At 44.0% G+C, this 26,635-nt stretch overlaps 1 protein-coding gene across 1 annotated transcript in view; it reads left to right on the top strand.

Annotated features, from left to right (window-relative positions):
• The window catches only part of Bfar (bifunctional apoptosis regulator), a 35,156-nt gene extending 8,965 nt beyond the window's left edge, over positions 1-26,191 (top strand). Inside the window, exons 2-8 of the mRNA XM_059269959.1 lie at positions 9,417-9,753; positions 14,196-14,400; positions 15,186-15,355; positions 18,010-18,154; positions 21,348-21,521; positions 23,177-23,379; positions 25,147-26,191. Of these exons, the coding sequence (XP_059125942.1) occupies positions 9,491-9,753; positions 14,196-14,400; positions 15,186-15,355; positions 18,010-18,154; positions 21,348-21,521; positions 23,177-23,379; positions 25,147-25,339 (1,353 nt within the window). The 5' untranslated portion in view covers positions 9,417-9,490 and the 3' untranslated portion in view covers positions 25,340-26,191. The remainder of the gene's footprint in view (positions 1-9,416; positions 9,754-14,195; positions 14,401-15,185; positions 15,356-18,009; positions 18,155-21,347; positions 21,522-23,176; positions 23,380-25,146) is intronic.
• The last annotated feature ends 444 nt before the right edge of the window (positions 26,192-26,635 follow it).

The raw sequence follows: 26,635 nt of genomic DNA, 5'->3' as shown, positions 1-26,635 counted from the left end.
TGGCCTGGAAAGAGCACCAGTCCTCTTGCCTCAGCCTCCCAGGACTAGTGTTGCAGATGTGAGCCACCAAAGTCCAGTTTTCAGGGGCCTACAAGATAACTCAGCTGGTAAAATTGCTGGGCCAGCAGACCTGGCGCCCTGTGCTCAATCCTCAGAAACCACGTAAAGTGGAAAGAAAGAACCAGCTCCACAAAGTTGTTTTCTGACTAGCTTTTTAAAGAATTGAAAGGGTGTTGGGTGAGGCCAGAGGAGGAGATGAGCCCCTGATCTGGAGATAAAATGAGAGCTCTGCTAATGACCACAAATCAAGTAACAAGGGGAGGTGCATGGGTGGTTGGAGGATATTAATTCCACTGGGTGAGGATAAGACTGCTACCATAATTTTGAGCCAAATTTGAAAGAAGCTTTAATTAAATACTGGCCAGGATGATGAACTCTGGCCAGGACCATTCTGGTGTTCCCAGAAAATGGCGATGAATTGCAGTTTGCAAAGGCTTACACATAATCAAGCACATCCAATTTAGTTGAGTCAAAAAAACTTGTTTAGAGGAGTGAAAATATTTGCCTTTTTATCTTAAATAGCCTCTAGCATATCAGGAAGTATCTGTCCTCTGGCAAATGGGTTTACAGGTTCGAGGCTTTTTTGTTTTATGGATCTCTTAGGCACAGTAATTAGACCTAAAGTATAACTGGCTCTCACAATGTTGCTAACTGACTAAGTGGTAATGACTTTCCTATATGGGCAGCTGACAAAGCAAACAGATACTAGCAGTGCCACAGCTCTGAGGTGATAAGTAGCCCTCCAAATAAGTAGGTGAGGACCAGACCAAACAACTTCAAGAGGAATAGACAGATTCATTCATCTCAAGTTCTTGGTCATTGGGGAAATTGTGTGTATCCTAGCATCCCCCTTTCTTTCACAGATTTTCAGACAACTATACTTCACCAGTTACTATGGCTTGAAAATGTAGGAAAAAATTATACTGAGATAGGCGTGGTGGTGTATATCTCTAATAGCAGCAGCCAGAATTGGTGAGTTCAAGCCTAGCCTGGGTTACAGAAAGAGACCTGTCACAAAACAAAAAATGTGGTTGACAGATCCTTTGGAAGGACCCAACTCATCAGCGGCTACTCTTAAACCCCTTTGTGGTTCCTGTCCTCAGGTTATCCCAAGTGTTTCACACAGGATATACAAAACCCACTTCTATAGCTTTCCACTCTAAAGCAAAATGGAAGCTGGAACTAGAAAGATGTGTGAAAGACCTAGCCTGATCGCAAACCAAGGTGGAAAAACTTAATAACAGAGCCCCCAGAGTTGACTATTTCAAGGCCAGTTAGCTTAGAAGCAACTATAGCCACAGCTTTCAACTCTCAAGGCATTAAGGGCAGAAGCTGAGAACTTCAGGGACTGAATGGAAGGAATTCGCTCACCTGCCCTAGGCAACTGATGAGGGCCACATCATGGGAGTAGACTCTTGTCCAGCTTCACATCTTCTAGTTTTTTGTTTGTTTTGTTTTGTTTTTGTTTTTCAAGACTGGGCTTCTTTATGTAGCCTTGGCTTGTCCTAGAACTAGCTGTATAGACCAGGCTGGTCTCGAACTCACAGAGTTCCACCTGCCTCTGCTTCTCGAGGACTAAAGGCATATGCTACCACCACTGCCCAGCACTTTTTTTAAAAAGTAAGCCAAAAATCTAGATTATTTTTTTTGTGTGTGTGGAACCAGGTTCATTTTAGTGTTGTCAAATTGACTCTGTATGAGACAGGGAATTATGTAGCCCAGGATGGTCTTGAGCTTAATGTGTCTTAAGAATGACTTTGAGCCGGGCCTTTAACTCCAGCACTGAGAGGCAGAGGCAGGTGCATCTGTGAATTCTAGGCTAGCCTGGTCTACATTGTGAATTCCAGGACAACCATGTCTCAAGCAAATAAAAACAGTTGGAGCTGCATACTGAGATCCTGTCTTACAAAAAGTAAGAGCCAGAGAAGAAAGGATAGCCTAGGAAAGCCTGCCTGCTGCAGACAAGATGTTGCTTCAGCAGGTTGATAGCTATCGACAAAGACTGATGTAGGACAGGAACAGATACCACTTGACAATAATGCTTTGTCATTGTGAGGACCTCCTGGTCCATTCTAACCAACTCCCAAAGTAGGAGAGTGTAACATGTGAGGAGAAGCTGCCATGCAGGAAGTGTCAGTTCCATGTACACATTCACGGTGTGGAATTCAGATCTGGCTTCCAGTTGAGGACCCTGCTGTTCATTTGGGAACACCAGCTTTTTGGAATGGTTTAGTAACTGTGTGGGCTCCCAGAGTTTTGCTGTACCCTGCACTCCTAAGGGCCAGCCTGTCATGAACTGTTTCAGCTGCTGATCAGTACTTTCTGACACTCAGGTGTACACTCCCATTAGTTTTGAACTAAGTAATTAAACTACAGATTAAACTAGGTGTCGTTTGATCTGTGTCCTGTGAACAGGAGGACACTGAAGGTGTAAGTGGGAAGATTTCCCTGTGCCCCACCCTCGCCTTGCCCGTGTCCCCTCAAGTGTTCATGGCCTTTGAGATGAAAAGACAGGTGGAGGAGGAGGAGGTAGCCAAGCTGCCATTTGTCTATCTTTTTGTGTGTGTGTGTGGTTTTTCGAGACAGGGTTTCTCTGTGAAACAGTCCTGGCTGTCCTGGAACTCACTTTGTAGACCAGGCTGACCTTGAACTCAGAGATCTGACTGCCTTTGCCTCCCAAGTGCTGTGATTAAAGATGTGCACCACCACTGCCCCGCCCAAGCTGCCTTCTAAGGAGGCTTCATTGAGAAGCAGCTCACAGCCAGTGATGCCTGCTCTCCAGCTGGCCACATTTGCAGAACACAGCTATAAACATTCTCAGGTGCACAGGGTGTGTTCACCAAAGCCATAGCATCAAAGTGTAGCTAGAGTTTTCCTGCCTGGCCCACAGTCAGGACAAATCTCTATCACCTGCCAGTCCCACAGCCACTCAGACCCAACCAAGTAAACACAGAGACTTATATTGGTTACAAACTGTATGGCTGTGGCAGGCTTCTTGCTAACTGTTCTCATAGCTTAAATTAATCCATTTCCATTAATCTATACCTTGGCACATGGCTCGTGGCTTACCGGCATCTTCACATGCTGTTTGTCATGGTGGCAGCTGGCAGTGTCTCTCTGACTCAGCCTTCCACTTCCCAGCTTTATTCTCCTCCTTGTCCCGCCTACACTTCCTGCCTAGCCAATGGCCAATCAGTGTTTTATTTATTGACTAATTAGCAACACATTTGCCATACAGAACATCCCACAGCATCAAAGCTTGTACCTTGAGTGTCACTAGATTTTATCAATCTTCCTCTACAAGCATTGCTTCCTTGCCCTTGGAAGTAACCCCAGTTCTTACAGATAGGAGGAGCAGAGAAAAGCCTGAACTGAGGGACACATTGTATGTACTCTTTCTGGTAGTTTCCAAGGTGGGTTGTCTGTGGCAAGGTCTTACTATGTGTGGCCTAGGTTGTTCTTGAACTTGTGATTCTCTTGCCTTTCCCTCTGGGTGCTGAAAGGAGGCTGAGGCAATTGGATATCTGCCAGTTTGGGGCCAGCCTGAGCTACATAACAAACCCTAGACTAAAAAGACAAAATAAAAATAATCAGTTCCTACACTATTGTTTTCAGACAGGGTATCTCGTAGCTCTGGCTAGCCTGGGCTCAGTTACCTGGCTGGTCTTGAATGTTTGCACCTCTTGAGCATCTGGCCCCTGAAGCTTCTTGTTCTCTAGAATGAGTTTTACAAGACAGTTACTGAGCCCGGCTTTATGTAATATGATTTACCAATATAACTTTAATCTTGTGATTTCTTTGATCTCATGAGAAAAAAAATCTTAAGAGTTCTAGTGGGCAAGCCAGTTTTGTTTGCTTGTTTTTGGTTTTTCAAAACTGGGTTTCTCTGTGTAGCCTTGGCTGTCCTGGAACTCACCCTGTAGATCAGGCTGGCCTGAAACTCACAGAGACCTGCCTGCCTCTGCCTCCCGAGTGCTGGGATTAAAGACATGAGCCACCACCATCCAGCCAGTTTTTAATTTAATTTTTAAAATTATTTTATTTTATTTCATGTGCATTGGTGTTTTGCGTGCATGAATGTCTGTGTGAGGGTATCAGGTCCCCTGGAACTGGAGTTACAGACAGCTGTTAGCTGTCAGGTGGATGCTGGGAATTGAACCCAGGTTCTCTGGAAGAGAAGTCAGTGCTCCCAACCACTGAGCCAGCTCTCCAGCCCCTTTAATTTAATTTTTATTATGTTTATTATATGAAGAAAAGGGAATGCCCTGTGCCACAGATTGTGAGTAGAGGTCAGAGGACAATTTAGGGGAATTGGTTCTCGCTCACAGATCAAACTCAAGGTGTCAGGCTTGGCAGCAATCACCTTTAGCCACTGAGCCATTTTGCTGGCCCAGCAAACTAGTAGGCTGTTTTTTTAGAAATTAATTTCACTATGCATTAATTTCTTTGCAAATGGCTCTGAAGTCTGTGCTCTTAGCCTCCTTCTCATTGCCAGTCACAATTTCTGTCTCCAGTTGCTGCTACATACAGATTATCGTGGGAGTCTTGTCATTACCATAAAGCCAGCTTTTCTAAATTTCAATTATTTTTCCTAAGACTGCCGTAGTCTTTCCTAACACCGTCTTAGTCAGTGTTCTATTGCTCTGAAGAGACACCATGACCATGGCAACTTTTATGAAAGAAAGCATTTAATTTGGGGCTTGCTTACAGTTTCAGAGGTTTAGTCCATTATCACCATGATGGGGAACATGTAGCATGCAGGCAGGTACTGTTGCAGTAGTTGAGAACTACATCCTGATGAGTGGGCAGAGAGAGAGCCTGTTCCTGTCAGGGACTTTTGAAACCTTGAAACTGACCTTGAGAGACACACTTCCTCCAACAAGGCCACACCTACTCTAACAAGGCCACACCTCCTAATTCCTATTCCTTTGAAATAGTGCCACTCCCTGGTGACTAAGCATTCAAATATATGAGCCTATAGGGGCCTGCCTTTATCTGTCTATCTATCTATCTATCTATCTATCTATCTATCTATCTATCTATCATCTATTTATTTATTTTCTGAGAGTTTCTTAGGTAGCCCTGGCTCTCCTGGACCAAGCTGGCCTCGAACTCAAGAGATTTACCTGCCTCTGCCCCAGAGTGCTGGGATTAAAGATCTGTGCCACCACTGCCCAACATGGGGCCATTCTTACTCAGCCCACCACAGACAACTTTTTTGGAATGTGCATGTCGGGGCAGCACCCCTGCCCCTCCATGTGCATATAATGAAGTCAGTGTTGAGTGGCCTGTCCTAATGCTCTCTACCTACCCCACCCCCAAGACTGTATAGCTCTATGCTGTATAGCCCTAGCTGGCCAAGAACTCACAGATCTCTGCCTGCCTCTGCCTCCCATGTGCTGGAATTCAAGGTGACCACCTAATTTTTTTGACACAGGGATTTACCTGGAAATCAGTTCAGCTAGACTGTGAGCCCCAGGTTCTCCCTGTCTTTGGTTCCCTGATGGTGGGATTACGAACTTACATACCACTGTTCCCAAATGATGGACTCTTATCCCTCTGGAAGCATAAGCCAAAAAAAACCCCCTTCTGTAAGCTACCTTGGTTATGGTGTTTTAACAGAGCAACAGTATCAAGACATCTTTATAACTTGTCCATAATTATTCTCTCAGTCCCACCCATCCCTCATTCACAGAGAGATTTGTCATCTAGAACTCAGCTTCACTGACCTCATTGTACCTAAAACCTTTTTGTGTTCTCTCTCTCTCCTCTCTCCTCTCTCCTCTCTCCTCTCTCCTCTTTCCTCTCTCCTCTCTCCCCTCTCCCCTCTCCCCTCTCCCCTCTCTCCCCTCTCCTCTCTCCTCTCTCCTCTCTCCTCTCTCCTCTCTCCATCTTCAAGTCTCTAACCTGTCACAGGAGACACCATATCAGATCACAGCCCTGTCACTTGCTGATTTTGGCAAAAACACAAAACAGTGCCTGAGGCAGGCCTAGCTCTCATTTAGAAGGCCTTTATTCTCCTGGCTCTGAATCTGATGTGATGGTCATTATCTAAGGACCTGGCTTTAGGAGATGCTCAGTGAGTAGTGGTGTGCTGGGCTGAGAATGTAGCTCACTGCTAGAACACTTGCCTAGTATGGACAAGGCCCAGGATCCTCAAGAGTGCAAAACCAAAACAAAAATGCTTATGTTGTACTTACATGCTAGGCTTTGTACTTGACACTGCATTTGCATTAACATTTGATTCTGCCAGTGTCACAGTGGAGTAAACATTAGCTCTGAGCCTGTCACACTGAGGAGGCTGAGCTGCACACTGGGGCCTGTGTTCATTGTTTTTTGTTTTGTTTTGTTTTAAGACAGGGTTTCTCTGTGTAGCTTTGTATCCTGGAACTCACTCTGTAGCCCAGGCTGGCCTCGAACTCACAGAGATCCGCCTGGCTCTGCCTCCCGAGTGCTGGGATTAAAGGCGTGTGCCACCACCGCCCGGCTTCATTTTTTGTTTTATTTGCATGTTCTTTTTTTTTTTTTTTTTTTTTTTTGGAGTAAAACTTTTGCTGTGTCTGGCCTGGTACTCACTATGTGGCCCCGGCTGTGTTAATCACACTGGGTGAGAATAAGACCACTACCATAATTTTTTAGCCAAATTTGAAGCAAGCTTTATTAAATACTGGCCAGGTCCACACCCAGGATTCGGGGAACGACTGCTTCTGTTGCTTATATAGGCAAAACCCGCAAGGTTATGTACTTCCTACCTTTGTCCATTCAGGGGCTAGCATACATCCTGCCTGTGTATGTATCTCCTGCCTACATGTGATCAGGCACATTCTGCTCAGTTGGAGCAGCTGTAGGTTTTAAAACATAAGCGGTGCTGTTAGCGTGCGAGGAAAGGTCAGAGGGATGACAAAACCCAGTAGCAGAGCTTTATTAGGGGCAACAGAAGAGGGCGTGGCCAGGCTTGGGGCAGAGACACGTGGGAGGGCGGGGAGCAGAAGAGAGTCGAGGAGTCTCTGTCCTGCTTTTTAAGGATTCCCCTGTACATGTGCAGGTGGGCTTATGGAGCTACACCACGCATGCGCTGATTGTGTGACCGCACTGTGCATTTGCACAATCATGCAGTGCACTGATAATATAAGATGCAGACTCCTTGCTTAGCTACTGCACTGCGCATGTGCTGTCATATAGCTGGAGTGGCAGAATCCTAACAGCAACCAACCTTGTTTACAGAAGTGAAAATACTGAGCTTGTTATCTTACATGAACAACAGCCCTCGGCATTCCAGGAAGTCATCTGTCCTTGGGCGAGTGGAGCTTACAGGTTAGGGGCATTTTTGTTTTGTAGATCTCTTAAGCATAGTACAGTAATTCAATTTTAGCCCTCACAGCTGGTCTCACACTGGAGTCAGTTCTCCTGCGTCAGCCTCCTTGGTGCTGGAATTACAGGTATGCGCTATTGTGTCATGGTCTCCATATGCTCTGAGGCTAATTCAGATTAACTCCCATGACTGTCCTCAACTCCTGAACAGGCACATACTGACTGTTAACATGGTGTCTCCAAATGTAGTGCATAAGCCCTTGTCTTTGTGACCAGTGTGGGCAGCAACAGCAAGACTGAGAAACTTACCAAAACACCAGAGATAGTGTGTGTCCTTTGCCTCCCTCCTCCTTTGGGGAGTGGAGTGCTGTTGCTTTTGTTTTGAGACAGCCAGACTTCATAGGCTAGGCTGACCTGAGATTCACTCTGTAGCTGGGACTTTACTTAGCTCACAGTCCATGAGCTCTACACTGGGCTCTGAATGAACATTTCTTCAGCCTGGCTTCCCACCATACCTCCTGAGAGCCTTTCCTTTCCCCTGGTCTTTTGGTTTCTGCTTTTTCTACCTTTCATAGTTGAGGCAGAGCTGGAGAAGCCTCAGGAGTGCCCATAGTCTATGCTCAGGATGGAGGCATTTTCGAGTCTTAACTCCAAGGCTTTGCCACTGTACTGTTGTCCATTTTTAAAAGGATCCTGAAGGTAGAGGTGGCATCATGTGTTCACTGACTAGCATGCACCAAGCACTGGTTTTGGAAGCCCCTGGGGTTTCTCAGAATAAACCCAGCATAAAGTGGGAAGATCAGGAATTCAAGGTCATTCTTAGCTACATAGCAAGTTTGAGGCCAGTTTGGGCTACCAGAGACCTCTGCCTTAAGAAAAAAAAAATCCCATGACCCAGATAGAATGAGTCTTTGAGTTGGGAGTGGTAGCACACACCTTTAATCTTAGCACTTGGGAATCAGGATGGTCTCTGAGTTACACAGAGTTATTCTGAGTTCCAGGACAGCCAGTGTACCTAGCAGGACCCTGTCTCAAAAAAAAAAAAAGAATCTTCAGTATGTTTCTGTGGTACCAGGCTGACCCAGTCCGGAAAGCACAGCCTGCATGTTGAGTTTTTTTTGGGGAAAGGGTGATAGGGAAGCTGGCCTGGCCCAGGGTACAGGAGAGCAAGAACATGCCAACTTTCTTGAGATACTCCAGGAAAGCCCTTATGAAGTAACAGTTAACCAGGGAAAGGCAAATGTCCATAGACAAATGGAATTGTTCTCTTTTTTGAAACAGGGTATCTTGAATTCTATATTTTGCTAAGGATGATCCTGAACTGTTGATCCTTCTGCCTCCACTTCTCAAGTGCTAAGATTATAGGATGAACCACCATGTTCAGTCTTCAAAATGTGGTGTATATGATGCATATCTGTTGCTGGTGTGGGTTTGTTTTTTTTTTTTGGTTTTTCGAGACAGGGTTTCTCTGTAGCTTTGGAGTCTATCCTGGATCTCGCTCTGTAGACCAGGCTGTCCTCGAACTCACAGAGATCCATCTGCCTCTGCCTCCCGAGTGCTGGGATTAAAGGCGTGCGCCACTACCGCCTGGCTGCCAATGGTTTATAGAATATAAAATCGTATTAATTAAATTTGTCACATTAAAAATCAGAACTCTAGGGCTGGGGATATAGCTCAGTGGTGAGAAACACTTTCCTAGAATGCCTTAGGCCCTGAGCTTTAACCTCAGCACCACACAAACAGATTCATTGAATAAAGCTTAGAACTCTAGGGCCTGGAGATGAAGCTCAGTTGGTAGCGTTTCTGTCTAGCATGTATGAAGCCCTGGGTTCAGTCCTAGTGTCACAGAAACCAGGTGTGGGGGTGCATGCCTCTCTCTCAGCATCTTAGCTTGAAGCCGGAGGAGTTTTGAAGCCAGCCTGGACTGTATGACTCGCTCCTCACCCACCCCCAATAGAGACGGGGTGGGAGTGGGGGGGTCTTTAATAGAATGGCAGCACCTTATGCGGCCTCTGTTCATCCTGTTTTATTGCTTTCTCCTTTAGACTTTATGATGCATTATAGCAGTGTCCTGATTCTGAAAGTTTCTATGTGTGTGGATCCCAGAATTTACTGAGAGATGGAGGAGCCTCAGAAAAATGACCTGAACACGACAGGGCTGGAGGAAGATAGTCCCGTCAAAAGCACCGGCCCTCAGATTTCTGTTAGTGAATTTTCCTGCCATTGCTGTTATGACACCCTGGTTAACCCCACCACCTTGAACTGTGGCCATAGCTTCTGCCGGCACTGCCTAGCTTTATGGTGGATGTCTTCAAAGAAGACAGAGTGTCCAGAATGCAGAGAAAAATGGGAAGGTTTCCCCAAAGTCAACATTCTCCTCAGGTAACATTGGGTGATTGGCAGCATGGATGTGCTGTATGGTTTCTCTGTGGGAACTGCAGTTTGAAAAGGAGCAGGCTTAGGGCAGATCATTCTAGGAGCTTGGAACCAAAAAAACAGACTCCTTTTCTCAGAAGTGGCTGTCATCTGTCCTTCTGTTTTATTTATTTTTTGGGCAAGGTCCCACTCCGTCATGCTGGCTGGCATGGAAGCTGCTGTTAGATCAGGCTGGCCTAAACTGAGAGATCTCTCTGCCTTCTGAGTTCCACTCCCATTACCCTTTCCTGTTACCCCCTGAACCCATCTTGTTTTTCACTTTTTTGTGAGTCTCCCTCAGCTCAAGGTGGCTTCAGACTCACACTGGTCCTCTTGCCTCAGCCTACTGAGTGCTGGGATTACAGGCACAGGGCGACATGCCTAGCTTATTGTTTTGTTCTATAGGAAGAAACAAATCAATTTCTGGTTATGACCATTGCTTGTAATCCCTTGTTTTGGAACACATATTACTGATTTATAATATAACTATACAATTAGAAGTAACTGATGCTAATTTTCATAATCTGTAAATAAAACTATGGTTGTCATCACTTGGTAGAGTTTCTCTCACAGCCAGCAACAAGGCCTTTCAGATGGCCAGTTCTTCCCTGAGTCCCAGTTATTGTTTGGTTTGGTTTTGGTTTCTCTTTTTTCTTTTTTTAAGATTTATCTATTTATTTTATGTATATGACTACTGTTTGACTGCAGGCCAGAAGAGGACATCAGGTCCCACTACAGATGGTTGGGAGCCACCGTGTGGGTGCTGGGAATTAAACTCAGGACCTCTGGAAGAGCCATCTCTCCAGCCTCTTCTTTTTGTTTTTAGGCTTATTTATATGTACGATGTTTTACCTGAATGTTTGTGTGTGCATCTTAAGTGTGCCTGCTGCCCGAGAAAGGCAAAGGAAGGTGTCGAGTCCCCTGGAATTGGAATTATGATTGTGAACCACCATGTAGGTTCTAGGAATCAAACCCAGATCTCTGTAAGAAAAACAACACTTAACACAGAACCTTCTCTTCAGCTCCTCCTAGTTCTTATTTGTTGGTTGGGGGGGTGAGGGGGCAGGCTGTTGTTTTTGTGTGTGTGTGTGGTGTGTGTGTGTAGAGTTTTTTGTTTGGTTGGTCATTTGATTGTTCTTTGAGACAGGTTTCACTATAGTTCGGGACTCACAGAGGCCTGCCTGCTTCTGCTGGGATTAAAGGCATGTGCTCGCCGGGCGGTGGTGGCGCACGCCTTTAATCCCAGCACTTGGGAGGCAGAGCCAGGCGGATCTCTGTGAGTTCGAGGCCAGCCTGGGCTACCAAGTGAGTTCGGGAGAGGCGCAAAGCTACACAGAGAAACCCTGTCTCGAAAAACCAAAATAAATAAATAAATAAATAAATAAAATAAAGGCATGTGCTCCATGTGCCCCATGCCCAGCGCCTCTGTTTCTGCTGTTGCTTTAGCAACGAGCCCAGCCTTTCTCGAATCGGTAGAGACCATTAACCTAGCATTGGTCATAACTGTTGGCTTTGCTTTGCCTAAAGATTAATCTTACCTGGAAAGAGGGCTCCCTGATTTTATGTAATTGAAAATGAAAAGAGCCCTCTGGGGGCCAGCAAGATGACTCCATGGGTAAAAGACACTTAACTGCCAGTCCTGACAACTCAAGTTTAATCTCTTGGATCCACGTGGTGGAAATTGTCCTCCAACCCCCAGCATGTGCCATGGAGAGAAAAATGAGAAGGTTTCCCTAAAGTCAACACATTCATAAACATACACAAAAGAAATAAATGTAATAAAAATATTTTTAGAAAGAGCCCTAAATTCCCTGATATCTAGTTTGGCTCTCAGAGCTGATACAGCAGACCAGCCTGGTAAGTCAGCACTTTCCTCATCAGAGAAGCTTCTTATAGCAGACAGATGCTGCTACTGAAGTCCGAAGCTGCTGGACTTAGCAGAAAATCAGTGACTGTGGCACTCAGCTCCAGTTGATTATAACCCAACCCTACACCTAAGGCTCAGGGAAAATCGTGGAAAGATTGGAGGGCCAGGATACTTGGTGTGAGTTCATGTCTTTGAGACATGACAAAGGAGCTACAGCCTTGAAATCTGAAAACTTTCTGCCTAAGCCAGACCTGAATAAACACACCACCACTTGGCAGTTGACATGCCAGTGTGGTTGGGGAAATTTCTCAAGTCTTACCCCTAGATCAAGAGCTACTGACAATCAGTGGCTGCTGAGAGGGAGCAATCAGTGTTCTCCAGGGGCAAGCTCACTGATAAGCCATCCTATTCCCAACGGTCAGCCTTCAACACATGTATACTTGAGCAACACTAAATGGACTCAGTGGGTTTTATATATAAAACATTAATAAAGAAGCCATTAATTTTTTATCTTTTTTGTTTGTTTGTTTGTTTGTTTGTTTTAAGACAGGGTTCCTCTGCGTAACGGCCTTGGCTGTTCTGGAACTCATTTTGTAGACCAGGCTAGTCTTGAACTCACAGAGATCTGCCTGCCTCTGACTTATGAGTGCTGGGATTAAAGGCATGCACCACCACCTCCCTGGCAGAAGTCATTAATTTTAAGGGGAGGAATTGGAGAAGAGGGAAAGGTACAAAATGGTGTAAATTCAGCATTCATATATGAAATTCTCAAAAAATTTTTAATTAAAAAGAAACTAGATTTTTCCTTTGTCAAAAAAATAACTATATAGAATACTGTTTACAACTGACTTCATTTTCCATTTCTGTAAACTTTTTTTTTTTCCAAGATGGGGTTTCTCTGTGTAGCTTTGGATCCTGTCCTGGAACTCACTCTGTAGCCCAGGCTGGCCTCAAAACCATGGTAACCGGCCCTACTTGGCCTCCTGAATGCTGGGGCTGCAAGTGTTAACAGCCGTGTCTAGATTATTGTTTATATTATTTTACTAAGTATCAAAATTAGTAATCAAGCTAAAGACCTCCCCTCTCTCACCTCAGAATCCTTTCCTTTTTCTACAGAGTAATTTCAGTTATGACTTAATTGTAATTTCATTCAGATTTATAAAACTTTTTTTTTTTTTCAAAACAGGGTTTCTCTGTCTAACAGTCCTAGCTGTCCTGGAACTCACTTTGTACACTAGGCTGGCCTCAAACTCACAGAGATCCGCCTATGTATGACTCCTGAGTGTGGGGAGTAAAGGCGTGTGCTACCACCACCCATGCCAGATTTTTAACACTTTTGAAGAGGCTAGAGAAAGAACTCAGTAGCTGAGATTACCAACTGCTTCTGCAGAGGACCTGGGTTCAGTTCCCAGCTCTAGGGATGGTGCCCATCTATTTACTCAGGCTCACACCTGCACACGAAAGAAGTAAATTTGTAAAACAAAACAATGCTTTTTGAAGTAGAGCATGCTGGTACAGGAAAGGGATTCAGGAGTTTAGTCATCCTCCGCTATATGGGGAATTTAAGGCCAGCCTGGGCTACATAAGACCTTATTTCAAAAAAAAAAAAAAAAAGACAAATACTTGTTAATATATGTGCTGACAGAAAAATGCTAGTATTTCCCACATTAGTGTTGTATTATCAGCGTGGCACTGCAATATCCTATTGTCATCCAGCAGGTAGGTACATTTATAAAAATATATAGTATTCCACTATGAGAATTCAGTATTGTTGGCCAGGTAGTGGTGGCACACACCTTTAATCCCAGTACTCGGTAGGCAGAGCCAGGCCGATCTCTGTGAGTTCAAGGTCAGCCTGGTCCATAGAGCTAGTTCCAGGACAGGCTCCAAAGCTACACAGAGAAACCCTGTCTCAGAATAAAAAAGAAAAAGAAAAAGCAGTATTGTATTTTAGGCTCAGCGGGTAATAATACTTGCCACTCAAGCATGATGACCAGAGTTCAGTGATGGAGCTCCTGAAAGCTGTTATCTAACTGCCACACATGCATGGTCACACTCAAACACACATCGAACACATGTGTGCACATAATCATTGTAAGTCATTTTTTTTTAGTTAGTCTCACTGTGTCCCCAGGCTATTCTGTAACTTTCTATGTAGACTAGGCTAGTGTGGAACTCAGAGTTCTGCCCCTGGAGTGCTGGGATTAAAGGTATGTACAACACACCTGGCAATAGAGTGTGGCAAACTTCAGGGGTGGGGCTGTAGCTCAGTGTTAGAGCATGTTGCTACCATATATGAGGCCTTGGGTTCAAACCCCAGTACTTCCAGAAAAAACAAATCTGATGCAAATATTTCATTTCGCTGTTTCTTAATGGTGGGCACATAGATTGTTCTTATGTTTTTGCTTTTATCATGAAGCAGAACTCTTTGCTGCTCTCCTAGGCACCTATGTGGATTATGAAATGTTTGTATTAGTGGGTGTGGTTTCTGAATGCTATGTTTTGTCAAATATCTGTCCTGTGATTTCTCTCTTCTCCACAGGGATGCCATTGAAAAGTTATTTCCTGATGCCATTAGAATGCGAATTGAAGACATTCAACAGAATAATGACATAGTCCAAAGTCTTGCAGCCTTTCAGAAATATGGGAATGATCAAAGCCCCTTAACTCCCAGCACAGGGCGAGTGAATCAGCAGAGAGGAGGGGGATTCTTCTCCGGCGTACTCACAGCTTTAACTGGTGTAGCAGTAAGTTTGGCTGTTTAATCTGCACCCTGTGCCACCCACAGATAGCCCAGAAGTCAGTTCTTCTAACATCACTTGAAACAGTTGATGGTGTGACCATGTGTAACTCATTAAAATTGTATTGTATGTTGGTAACAGAGACCATAACAGTAGTCGGTGCCTTGGTAAGTGTTAGCTCTGTCCTGTTCAATCCTCCTGACCTGTGCAGTGAGTGGCGTCATGATGAACCCCATTTTAGAACTGAGGAAAGGGGCAGAACAAGACTGAGAAACCATATCTGCACGGATGCTAGACTCTTTTTTTTTTTTTTTTTTAAAGATTTATTTATTTATTATGTTTACAGTGTTCTGTCTGCACATATCCCTGCAGGCCAGAAGAGGGCACCAGATCTCATTACAGATGGTTGTGAGCCACCATGTGGTTGCTGGGAATTGAACTCAGGATCTTTGGAAGAGCAAGCAGTATCTTAACCTCTGAGCCATCCCTCCAGCCCGATGCTAGACTCTTAAGAGCACTCACGGCACGGCCAATGCAAAGACTTCTTGAAAGGCATGTGATTTGGAGGGGTCAGGGATGCAGCTGTTCCTCAGCTGTCTGCTGGCTACTCTTTCCAGATCTCTCTGCCAGCCATGAGCAGAAATGAGTCTGAAGACATTGTGTCCTCACTTCACTAGGGCAGAGGTTCCCGGCTTTCCTGTATTCTCAGATTCAGCCTCTTCCATGCCCCGCCCCACACTCACATCCTCAGAAACTGACCTTTCCACTTCTGACAGCTGGTCTCCTTTCAGGTCATCCTGCTTGTGTATCACTGGCGCAGCAGAGATTCTGAGCATGGCCTCCTGGTGCACAAGGCTGTGGCCAAATGGACAGCAGAAGAAGTTGTCCTCTGGTTAGAACAGCTGGGCCCTTGGGCTTCTCTGTACAGAGAAAGGTTCTTATCTGAAAGAGTAAATGGAAGGTGAGGACAAAAAATCTTCCACACCAGGCCAGGCATGGTGTTGCATACCTTTAATCCCAGAGGTAGTTGGGATCTCTGTCAGTTTGAGGCCAGCCTGGTCTACCTAGTAAGTTCTAGTCTAGCCAGGGCTACATAAAGAAACCTCATCAAAAACAAAACCAAACCCTCTGGCATACAGCCATGTTTGTAGATGACTTTATTGAGATACATTCTACCTGCCACAAATCCTTGTAGAAGTGTAGAAACGTGGTGTTGTTTTTTGTTTTTTGTTTTTTTTTAACTCTTTGGCTCTTTTGGGGTCCTGCCACCCAGCTCCCAATTCACATGGAGTCTTATTCTTTCTTAATGAATGCCGGGCCTAAGCTTGGCTTGTTTCTAGCTTGCTTTTCTTAAATTATCCCATCTGCCTTTTGTCTCTAGGCTTTTATCTTTCTCTATACCTTTCTTTACTTCTTACTCTGTGGCTTGCTGTGTAGCTGGGTGGCTGGGGTCTTCCTCCTTCTCCTTCTTTTGCTCCTAGATCTCTCTTCCTATTTATTCTCTCTGCCTGCCAGCCCCACCTGTCCTTTCTCCTGCTTTCCTATTGGCTGTTCAGCTCTTTATTAGACTAATCAGGTATTTTAGACAGACAAAGTAACACAGCTTCACAGAGTTAAACAAATGCAACATGAAAGAATGCAGCACACCTTTGCATCATTAAACAAATGTTCCACAGCATAAACAGATGTAACATGTCTTAATATTCCATAGTAAACATGGGTTTGTAATGTCTTCACAGATATGTACAATCAGTCTACCTTCAAAACAATTTCTTGACTCCCAAAAGAAAACTCTTCCCTTTCCTGGTCCATCCTCACTCCCTTCTCCCTCAGCAGATACCATTTATCTTTATCCAGAAATGTATTTGACTATGGTTTTTGCATATTAATGTAATCATACAATATGTAACCCTTTTGTCTTCAGCTTTTTCACTCGGCATAATTTCAGGGTTCACACATGAGTAAAAGCATGCATCTGTGCTTTATTCTGTGTCTGAAAAACTCCTTTGTATGGATAGACCAGATTGTGAGTTCTTCACTTGATGAACATTTGAGTTGATTCCATCTGTGGCTGTTCTAAAGAGTGCTGCTAAGATCATGCACAAAGTTTTGTGTATTCTGGGAACTCTCTTGGAGAAGAATGGCTACATCACAGGGTCAATCTGTTTACTTTTCAGAGACGTTGTTGAACTGTTTTCCACAGGGGCTGAACCATTTTCTATCAGTGACATTTTAACTTCTGTGTTACCTCTCATTATGAAAGTAATATTACTTTAAAAATATAATGTAAGACATTGTGACCTCAAAAGTGCAATGTGTTTATGTTGCTACTCTTCACAGAGTATTGCTATCAATATCATAATAGACATAACTGAGCATGGTGATACATAGTTGTCATCTCAGCACTTGGAAGATAGAGGTAGGAGGGTCAGAGATCAAGGTCAACCTGATCTATACATCATACCCTATCTCAAAAAAAACACTTAGATATCTTTCCAATTCTGAATGTGTTTCCTTGGTGGGGTGTCCTGCTGGGGATCAGCCAGGGCTTTGAACATGCCCTCTCCTCTCTCTGCCGTTGAAGCCCTCCCCAGCCGTAGCTGGTTTATGTTTATACAGGAAGGAACCGGTTTTTAAGTTCTCTACTACTGAACTTTATCCCATCATACGAGGACGGTTTAACACTGAGTCATTGTAGAAAATGATTATTGGGGTTTTGTTTGTCTTCTTTTTACATTTTGTTTGTTTTCTTATTTTATTTACTTTTTTAGATAGTGACTTTTAAATTTATTTATTTTTATGTGTATGTGGTTTTTTACCTCCATTTTTGTCTATGCACCATGGTTATGCCCGGCACCTTCAGAGGCCAGAAGATGGTCTTCAGATCCCCTTACATATAGTCATTAGCCACCATATCAGAACCTAGGTCCTCTGGAGGAGCAGCCAGGGCTCTTAACTGCTCAGCTATCTCGCTAGTCCCTAGATAATTGTTTATTGATGAGGAAAATAAGTAAGGGATTTAGAACTTTCATTAAGTTGAATCAGTATCCCAATACACTGTTTTGTTTATTTTTGAGATTGAGATCTAGGTATGTTGCCCAGGTTGGCATCAGACTTAACCATTCTGTTGTGTCAGCCTTCCAAGTCACTAGTATTACAGATACACATTGTTGAACCCATATAAAACAACCACTCTTAATGTAATAATTTGCATTTCCTTCTGGTTTTCTCCTACACATACCCTTTTAAAAATAAAGTAATATATGACAACAGGAATCTGTAGTTGACAGATTGGAGGCTTAAGAACAGACACCCTGATGTGCCTAAGGCAAGTCACTTTATTTCTGAAGCCAGTTTCTGATCCACAAAATGGGCATGATGCTACTCTCTGCAGAGTTAAATAGATAATGACAATAGTGTGTGAAAATATTTCCTACTGGTAATTGGCTGGTAGTAAGCAAACTGCTCTTGGCAGTCATCAGGACTGCTGCCTGCATTTAACATTCTGCCTTTCCAAGCAAGCCTGCATATTTGTACAGTAAGGCAGAACTCAGTGTTTAAGGTAGGCATCTTGTATATAATCTCAGAAGTCATCTTTACCCCTCCCCACTCCAGGTTGCTTTTAACTTTGACAGAGGAAGAATTTTCCAGGGCACCATACACCATAGAAAACAGTAGCCACCGAAGAGTCATCCTCATGGAGCTAGAGCGGGTGAGAACTCTGGGTGTGAAGCCACCTCAGAATCTCTGGGAGTACAAGGTAAATTCTCATTTGTTTGTTTTTTAATTGAAAAGGAAAAAAAAAAAAAGGGTAGAAAACCACTAGCAATTATCTTCCTGCTCATTATATAACTTAAGAAAGAAAGCATTTGAAGCTACAAGTCCCGCCCCTCTCCAGAGGCACTATGTTCCTGCCGTGGGGGCTACACAGTCCTCTCAGTCCTTTGTCCACAGGATTCAGTGTTTCACAGGCAAGGTGCAAGAAGCATGCATAGTCTTCTGCAAATAGCTGCTTCTCCCTGGGGCTCCAGTTCATTCTGTTTCTCTTTAATCTTTCACTGGACATGTATGTGACAATTTATGGATTTTCCTGTTGGCGGACAATAGCAACTTTTCTGCTTTCACTCTCACTAACAGTGCTGCTTTGGACATTCTCATCATTCTTCAGCTCATATACACACGTGATTATTACAGTATATGTAGAGGAGTGGAATTATTAAGTCACAAATAATAACACAGCTTCATCTTACTATATTTGATAACTTGATTTCAAATGACTATATCATTTGATTCTTCTTCATAGACAGAATGTAATGTATACTGCACTAAAGAACAAGTATCTGGAATATTCAGATATGCATATTGAAAGAGACATTGTGAAGAAAGATAAAACCATATAATGTTTACACATATAGTGGGAAATGCTTGTAGTTCAAGAGGTCAAAATGGAACAATCAAGTGGCTTTTATCCATTCTTGATATAACGTGAAAGAGCCCACTCCTGTTTGTAGCTCCTGAATGAGCCTTTTTAGTAGACAGTTGGTTAATAACATCTCAATGTAAACTGCACTGGCTTTGGGGGTGGGGTATTGTTTTGTTTCTTAGACATAGTCTGTCTTTGTATTCCAAATTGACCTGGAACTCACTGTTGTCCTGCCTCAGACTCCTCAGTGCTAGGATTACAGACATGCACCACCAAGTCTGGATGGGAAAAAAAAAAAATTTAATGTAATTGGTCATAGCAGCACATTAAAAACAACGTAAGGGAGCCGGGCGGTGGTGGTGCACGGCTTTAATCCCAGCACTCGGAAGGCAGAGCCAGGTGGATCTATGTGAGTTCGAGGCCAGCCTGGACTACCAAGTGAGTTCCAGGAAGGCCCAAAGCTACACAGAGAAACCCTGTCTCAAAAAACCAGAAAAAAACAAACAAACAAACAAACAAACAAAAAACCGTAAGGGAGCCGGGTGGTGGTACACGCTTTTAATCCCAGCACTTGGGAGACAGACACAGGTGGATCTATGAATTGAGACCATCCTGGTCTGCAGAGGGAACTCCAGAATAGCCAGAGAAAACCTGTATCAAAAAACCAAAACCAGCCAAACAAACAAACAGAAAAAAAAAACAAAACAATCTAAGGGTCTGGGGAGCTCAATGGGTAACGTGCTTTTTGTGCAAGCATGAGCTGAGTTCAGATTCCCAGCATCCATGGAGAAGCAAGGCATGGTGGCCTATGTGTATAACCCTAGTTCTAATGGATCAGAAACAGGTGGATCCCAAAATCGTGTTGGCCAGCCAGCCTAGCCAAATTGGTAGGGTTTAGGTTCAGTGAGAAACTGTCACAAAAATAAGTAATAGAAGAGGTCACCACTGTTGACCTCTGACCTCTGCACACAGGAGAACACCTTCACAAATGTGAGCACGTAAACCACAGACACACACACACACACACACACACACACACACACACACACACACAAAGAAATTTGTGCCTGTCATTAGCAAAGTTAAATAACAGACACAGACATACAAACATCCACTGAAAAAGGGAAGGTGACTGTGTGTTAATAAGGAGATCATAGGGGTAGCTTAGTGGTAGATCTTAGCATGCCTGCACAAGGAGCCTTTGTTCAGTACCCAGCACATGGATGGATGGTTGGTTGGTTGGTTGCTTGCTCTATCAAGAGAGGCAAACAGATAGAAATCTTTTTTTGAGGCAAAATCTCACTGTTGTCTAAACATGTCTAGACATGCCTGGAACTTGCCATCCTCCTGCCTCAGGCTCCCAGTTGCTAGGATTACATGCCTTTATCCCCGGGCTTGACTCTTGTTTGTTTGTTTGAGATAGGGTCTCACCGTAGTAGCCCTGGCTGTCCTGGATCTCACTTTGTAGACCAGGCTGGCTTCAAACTCACAGAGAACCGCCTGCCTCTGCCTCCCAGGTGCTGGGATTTAAGGCGTATGCCACTATGCCCAGCATTTTGCTTGACTCCTAAAATTAACCTTTCTTAAAATTTATCCTAAATTAAGCCAGGTGGTGGTGGCACACGCCTTTAATCCCAGCACTCGGGAGGCAGTGCCAGGCAGATCTCTGTAAGTTCAAGGCCAGCCTGGTCTACAGAGTGAGTTCCAGGAAAGGCGCAAAGCTACCCAGAGAAACCTTGTCTCAAAAGAAAAAAAATAATAATAATAATAATTTTTTTTATCCTAAGTTTTTTTTTAATTTATCCTAATTTTTGAAGAATGGGTATGGAGTTCCTTACTTGGAAATTTGTACAGTTTGAACAGTCCTCCTACCTCCACTCTACAAGTGCTGGGATGATAGGGTTCAACACCCTACCAAACTCATGGTGTGTCTTATAATATTGTTAATTTTTTATTATGCTTATTTATTTCTGGGTGTGTGTGCATACATGCAGCTACCATGGCACGTGTGGAAGTCAGGAAAATGTACAAATATTGGAAGTCTTTCCTTCTACCGTGTGGATCCTTGGGATCAAACTCATGCTGTCAGGTTTGGCAGCAGGTTCCTTTATGCACTAAGCTATCTTGCCTAACGTAATATATTTTTCTTGGAATGTGCTTGGGTGTTTGGCCTGCTTACATCTCTGAGTACCATATGTGTGCCAAGTGCCCTCAGAGGTCAGAAGAAGGCATTGAATCTCCTGAAACTGGGGTTAAAGGCAAGCACTATCACACCTAGCTAACCTCTTGGGTTTTGAAATGCTCTTTTTCTTTGTGGCTTATCCATGAACTTGTTCTGATACCAAGGCTGGCCTCAGATTCTTAGGCTTCCTGCTGAGATTAGAGATATATGTAACCATGCCCAGCAAGAGTAGAGCTTTTTACAGTGTACCCCAACAAATTGGCTCTATATTACTCAAAAGACTGGCGGCAAAAGTCATGGGACTTTGAAGGAGTGCAGGTGGTCCTCTGTTTGTCTTGTCCTCTGCAGGCTGTCAACCCAGGCAGGTCCCTGTTCTTGTTGTACGCCCTCAAGAGCTCCCCAAGGCTTGGCTTGCTGTACCTGTACCTGTTTGACTACACAGACTCCTTCCTACCCTTCATCCATACCATCTGCCCTCTGCAGGAAGACAGCTCTGGGGAGGACATCCTCACTAAGCTTCTGGTAGGTCTACAGAGTTCCAAGAACAGGTAATTCTACCATACCTCAGTGTCGTACAGAGAGTGCACCACCAGCCCTTGTGTGACTTGTGCAGGGAGAGTTCCCTGAAGAGGAAAAGCAAGACTGGCCCTCCCCTGGAAACCAGCTTTGCTTTCTGTACTACCCGACCAGAGTGATGGCCCTTTTAGTCTTGAAATAGGTTTTTTTTTTTTTTTTTGTAAAAAGCATTGCTTCTGTTGCAAAAGAAGTTATTGTATGTCCAGAACATCCTAAGAGATTAGATGTATGGGCTTTCAAATTTGTCAGGACCCCTAAAGGGTAGTAATTAGCCTACTACAAAGTAGGGTTTGGCTCTTCTCTGAAGGCCTCACAGTAGTAAGCTGTGGTTGTCCAGGGTATGACGACTAGCATTGGCCAATTGTTTCTGCCATGCCATGTGTCATCCCCCAACTCCTGTGGGACTCATTTTACTGGGACGGCTTCTCTGATTCTACTTGGTCATTTGAGAGTAATGTCCTTTGCTTTGCTACTGTTGGATTAATTATTATAGTCTGTCTTTTCTCAAAAAGTGTCATGTGTATAGGAATTATGATCTGTAACCCACACCCATAAATGCTAAAGCAGAATTTTCACATCTCCAAAGACCCCTTTAGACACTGTAGTCAAGTGCCTGCCTACTGATTTTGGTCTTGAATGGAGCTGAAAGTCTGCTTTACAGGGTGTCCCTGTAATTACCTAGTTTCCAGCTATTACATGCCTGTGAGAGTGTGTGCACAGAAGCTGTGGAATGTTTGTATTTCCATAAGCACCAATAACCCCTGACTGTTTGTATGTCAAGCTCACTTTTTGTCAGCTAACACCAAATTTAAAGTGTAAGTACACACTATCAAGAAGTCATTTTCATGCTGGGTGGCGGCGGCGGCGCCCGCCTTTAATCCTAGCACTCTGGAGGCAGAGCCAGGAGGATCTCTGTGAGTTCGAGGCCAGCCTGGTCTACAGAGCGAGATCCAGGAAAGGCACAAAGCTACACAGAGAAACACTGTCTCGAAAAAACCAAAAACAAACAAAAAAAAAAAACTATGGGTAACGTTAGGGATTTAGCTCAAGGCCCTGGGTTCAGTCCTCAGCTCCAGAAAAAAAAAAAGAAAGAAAGAAAAAGAAAATAATTTTCTTTCTTTCTTTTTTTTTTTTGTTTTTTGTTTTTTGTTTTTGAGACAGGGGCTATCTTGGAACTCACTCTGTGGACCAGGCTGGCCTCAAACTCATAGAGATCCACCTGCCTCTGTCTCTGGAGTGCTGGCATGAAGGGCCTTTGCCACCCATGTTCGGTTCCATACTTGGCTTTTATGAAGTACGGAAGATCCAAACTCTGGCCCTCGTGCTTAACCATTAAGCCATTTTCTAGCCCCATCCTTATCTATTTTAAGATGAATTATTACAAGGAGATTGATAGATTAATATTCTATTTTAATCCATCTACGTGCTTTTAATCCTAGAACTCTGGACTGAGGCAGGGAAAATGTGAGTTCAAGGCCATCTAGAGCTATATAAAAAGATGCTGTGTGGAAAAAATATATAGATTGTTAAAGGGGTGTGTGTGTATGTGCATCTTGTGTAAGTCAGTCCTATGATTGGGACTGTGTATGTGATTCTTTAAGGACCTGAGAGAGCCCACATGGAGGCAGTGGAGAGAATTCCTTGTCAAGTACTCCTTTCTCCCGTACCAGCTGATTGCAGAGTTTGCCTGGGACTGGCTGGAGGTCCACTACTGGACATCACGCTTCCTTATCGTCAATGCCATGCTGCTCTCTGTTCTGGAGTTGTTCTCTTTTTGGAAGATCTGGTCGAGAAGTGAGCTGAAGTAAGTGCCTTTCTGTGGTTGATGGTTGGAGCAACAGGGGTAGTAAAGACATACCAGTGAGGAAGTTCCCCTTTAGAGTATTTTTCAGACTGATTCTGTGCTGGAGAGATGGAGATGGCTCAGCAATTCAGAGCAAGTGCTGCTCTTGTAGAGGACTGAAGTTCAATCCCCAGCACTCACATCAGGCAGCCTACAATAGCTTGTAACTCCAGCCCCAGGGATCTGACATCTTCTTCTGGCCTCTGAGGGCACTGCATTCATGTGCAGAAACCCATGCATGGACACATACATATACACATAATTAAAATAAATAAATAAAAATAAGTCTTTAAAAAAATTCTGCCTAGACTCCTCAGGCTCCGGTCTGACAAATACTCCTTAAGCAGCAATAAGAAAGTTACTGTGGGGGCTGGAGAGATGGCTCAGCATTTAAGAGCACTAGCTGTTCTTCCAGAGGTCCTGAGTTCAATTCCCAGCAACCACATGGTGGCTCACAACCATCCATAATGAGATCTAGCATACATGTAGACAGAACACTGTATACATAATAAATAAATAGATGGGTGGATGAAAGAAAGGAAGGAAGGAAGGAAGGAAGGAAGGAAGGAAGGAAGGAAAGAAGAAAGGTAGTTGCTGTGTCCAGGAGGCAGACTGTACTGTGTGTGTGGTGGTCTGGTTTTGTTAGAGTCTGTCTAAGTTAGGTTTCTATTGCCGTGATAAAACACCGTGACTAAATCAACCCAGGGAAGTCCAGCGTGGTGGCACATACCTTTAATCCCAGCCCTTGGGAAACAGAGTCAGACAGATCTTTGGGACCTTGGTCTACATAGTGAGTTTGAGGCTAGACAGAGCTACAAAGCAGGATCCTGTCTCAGAATAAAGAGATAAATACATAAAAATAAAAACCTAAAAACTAGCCGGGCGATGGTGGCGCACACCTGTAATCCCAGCACTCAGGAGGCAGAGGCAGGTGGATCTCTGTGAGTTCGAGGCCAGCTTGGTCTACAGAGCGTGATCCAGGACAGGCTCCAAAGCTACACAGAGAAACCCTGTCTCAAAAAAAAAAACAAAAAAAAAAACAAAAAAAAAAAACCTAGAAACTAAACCAAACAAAAACCAATGAACACAAAGAGCCAGGCACAATAGTGCATGCTTATAGTCCCAGCTACTCAGAACCCTGAGGCAGGAGGTAACAGGGTTGAGACAATAGTAAGATCCTGTGCTGACTAGTTTTTTGTCAACTTAGTACAGGCTAGAGATAAACTTCAATTGAGAAAATGTCTTTAAGATTGGCCTATAGGGGGCTGGAGAGATGGCTCAGCAGTTAAGAGCACTGACTGTTCTTCCCAAGGACCTGGGTTCAATTCCCAGCAACCACATGGCAGCTCACAACTATGTGTAACTCCAAGATCTGACACCCTCACACATATATGCAGGCAAAACACCAATGCACATAAAATTAATACTGAAGAGCCAGGCGGCGGCGGCAGTGGTGGTGATGCACGCTTTTAATCCCAGCACTTGGGAAGCAGAGGCAGGTGGATCTCTGTGAGTTCGAGGCCAGCCTGGTCTACAGAGTGAGTTACAGGAAAGGCGCAAAGCTACACGGAGAAACCCTGTCTCGAAAACAAACAAACAAACAAACAAATTAGTACTAGTCAGGCAGAGGTGTTTCTCCAGATGTAGGAACAGATGAGATGACAGGATAGACACCCTCAGTGCCCCAACATGTCCAAGCCTGCCCCACCACTCTTCTTTTCTTTTCAGGACAGTGCCCCAGAGGATGTGGAGCCATTTTTGGAAAGTGTCTACGCAGGGGCTCTTCGTGGCCATGTTCTGGCCACTCATTCCTCAGTTTGTCTGCAACTGTTTGTTTTACTGGGCTCTGTACTTCAACCCAATTATTAACATTGATCTGGTGGTCAAGGAGGTCCGGCGTCTGGAAACCCAAGTGTTATGATCAGCAGCAAGGTCCAGGAGAGCCTGTGAGTCTCTCTGACATCCAAGCTGTGACATTGAGAGAGGCAAGGAACTCATTTCTACCCCTGGTAAAGCAAGGTGCTGCTTCTGTGTCAAGGCTTCAACCAGGTCCCCTCCTCCTCTGTTTCTTGGACCTTGGCATCTGACTGCTACCCAGGTCAGGTGGGACTCTTTGACTAATACTCAGCCACTCTTCTTACATGGACTTGGGAGGCTCAGGCTACTCTGGCCAACTGGATGGAAGGTCGTGGACACAATTCAGAGTGACATGTCAGAAGACCTCCATAGGCTGGAGGTGGTGGTGTATGCCTTTAATCCCAGCACTTGGGAGACAAAGGCAGGAGGATCTCTGAGTTTAAGGCCAGCCTAGTCTACAGAGCGATTTCCAAGACAGCCAAGGCTACAGAGAAACCCTGTCTCAAAACAAATAAAAATAAAAATAAAAAAGAAGGCCATCATGGTCTACTAACCTTAACCTCATGGACTGACAGGCCCCTAAACCAGGCTTGTTGGGGCCAGTCCTGTCCTGTGGGTCAAGTTTAGGAAAACAAGGATATAGAGTTTGGTCATAGGCATGGATAATTACATATACAAAAGACAGAGGAAAACCCAGAATTCAATCACAGTTTCTTATTGAGTAGTGAGTAGGTTTCAGAGTAAACCCAGAGAAAGCTTCAGGCCGAGAGAGAATGATAGCTAGCTGTCTTGTTTCTCGTTTTGATCATTGGAAATTCAATTCTCCTTTCTGTGAGCAGGGAGCTGAGTCGGATTCCCATCAGGCTGAGCCTAGTCGGGTGACTGAGAGCACTGCGTGGGGGTTTGTTTTGAAAAATTTTAAGAAAAATTTTAATCTGCAGGATAAATCCAGTATAGTCTATTCAAGGAAACATTTTGTAAGCTGCTTTCACATCATATAATATATATTCTTTATTGTCCTGTTCTGAAGTATAGCATCGGTTATAATTATACCAAGTGCTGCCATCATAAATATGAAGTGAGCTGAAGGGTGACCTTTATTTCTTGCCAGTGTGGACACAGCAGGTGTAGAGTGTGAGCTTGTCAGCTTTGGCCTTATGGAAACAAGCTTAAATCCAAAGAGAGAGAGAGAGAGAGAGAGAGAGAGAGAGAGAGAGAGAGAGTGTGTGTGTGTGTGTGTAGAGAGCGAGCGAGAGAGATAGACTTTGTAACTCATTAACCCTTTAAGATTTCACTTAAACTTTGCATTTGAAAGTTTGGGAAATTACTTGAAATAAAAATTAAAGATTTTTATACAAAT

Source organism: Peromyscus eremicus, chromosome 8a, assembly GCF_949786415.1.
Source record: "Peromyscus eremicus chromosome 8a, PerEre_H2_v1, whole genome shotgun sequence".
Classification (NCBI taxonomy): Eukaryota; Metazoa; Chordata; class Mammalia; order Rodentia; family Cricetidae; genus Peromyscus; species Peromyscus eremicus.
Note: the sequence above shows the minus strand (reverse complement) of the source record. Positions and strands in the feature narration are given on the sequence as shown.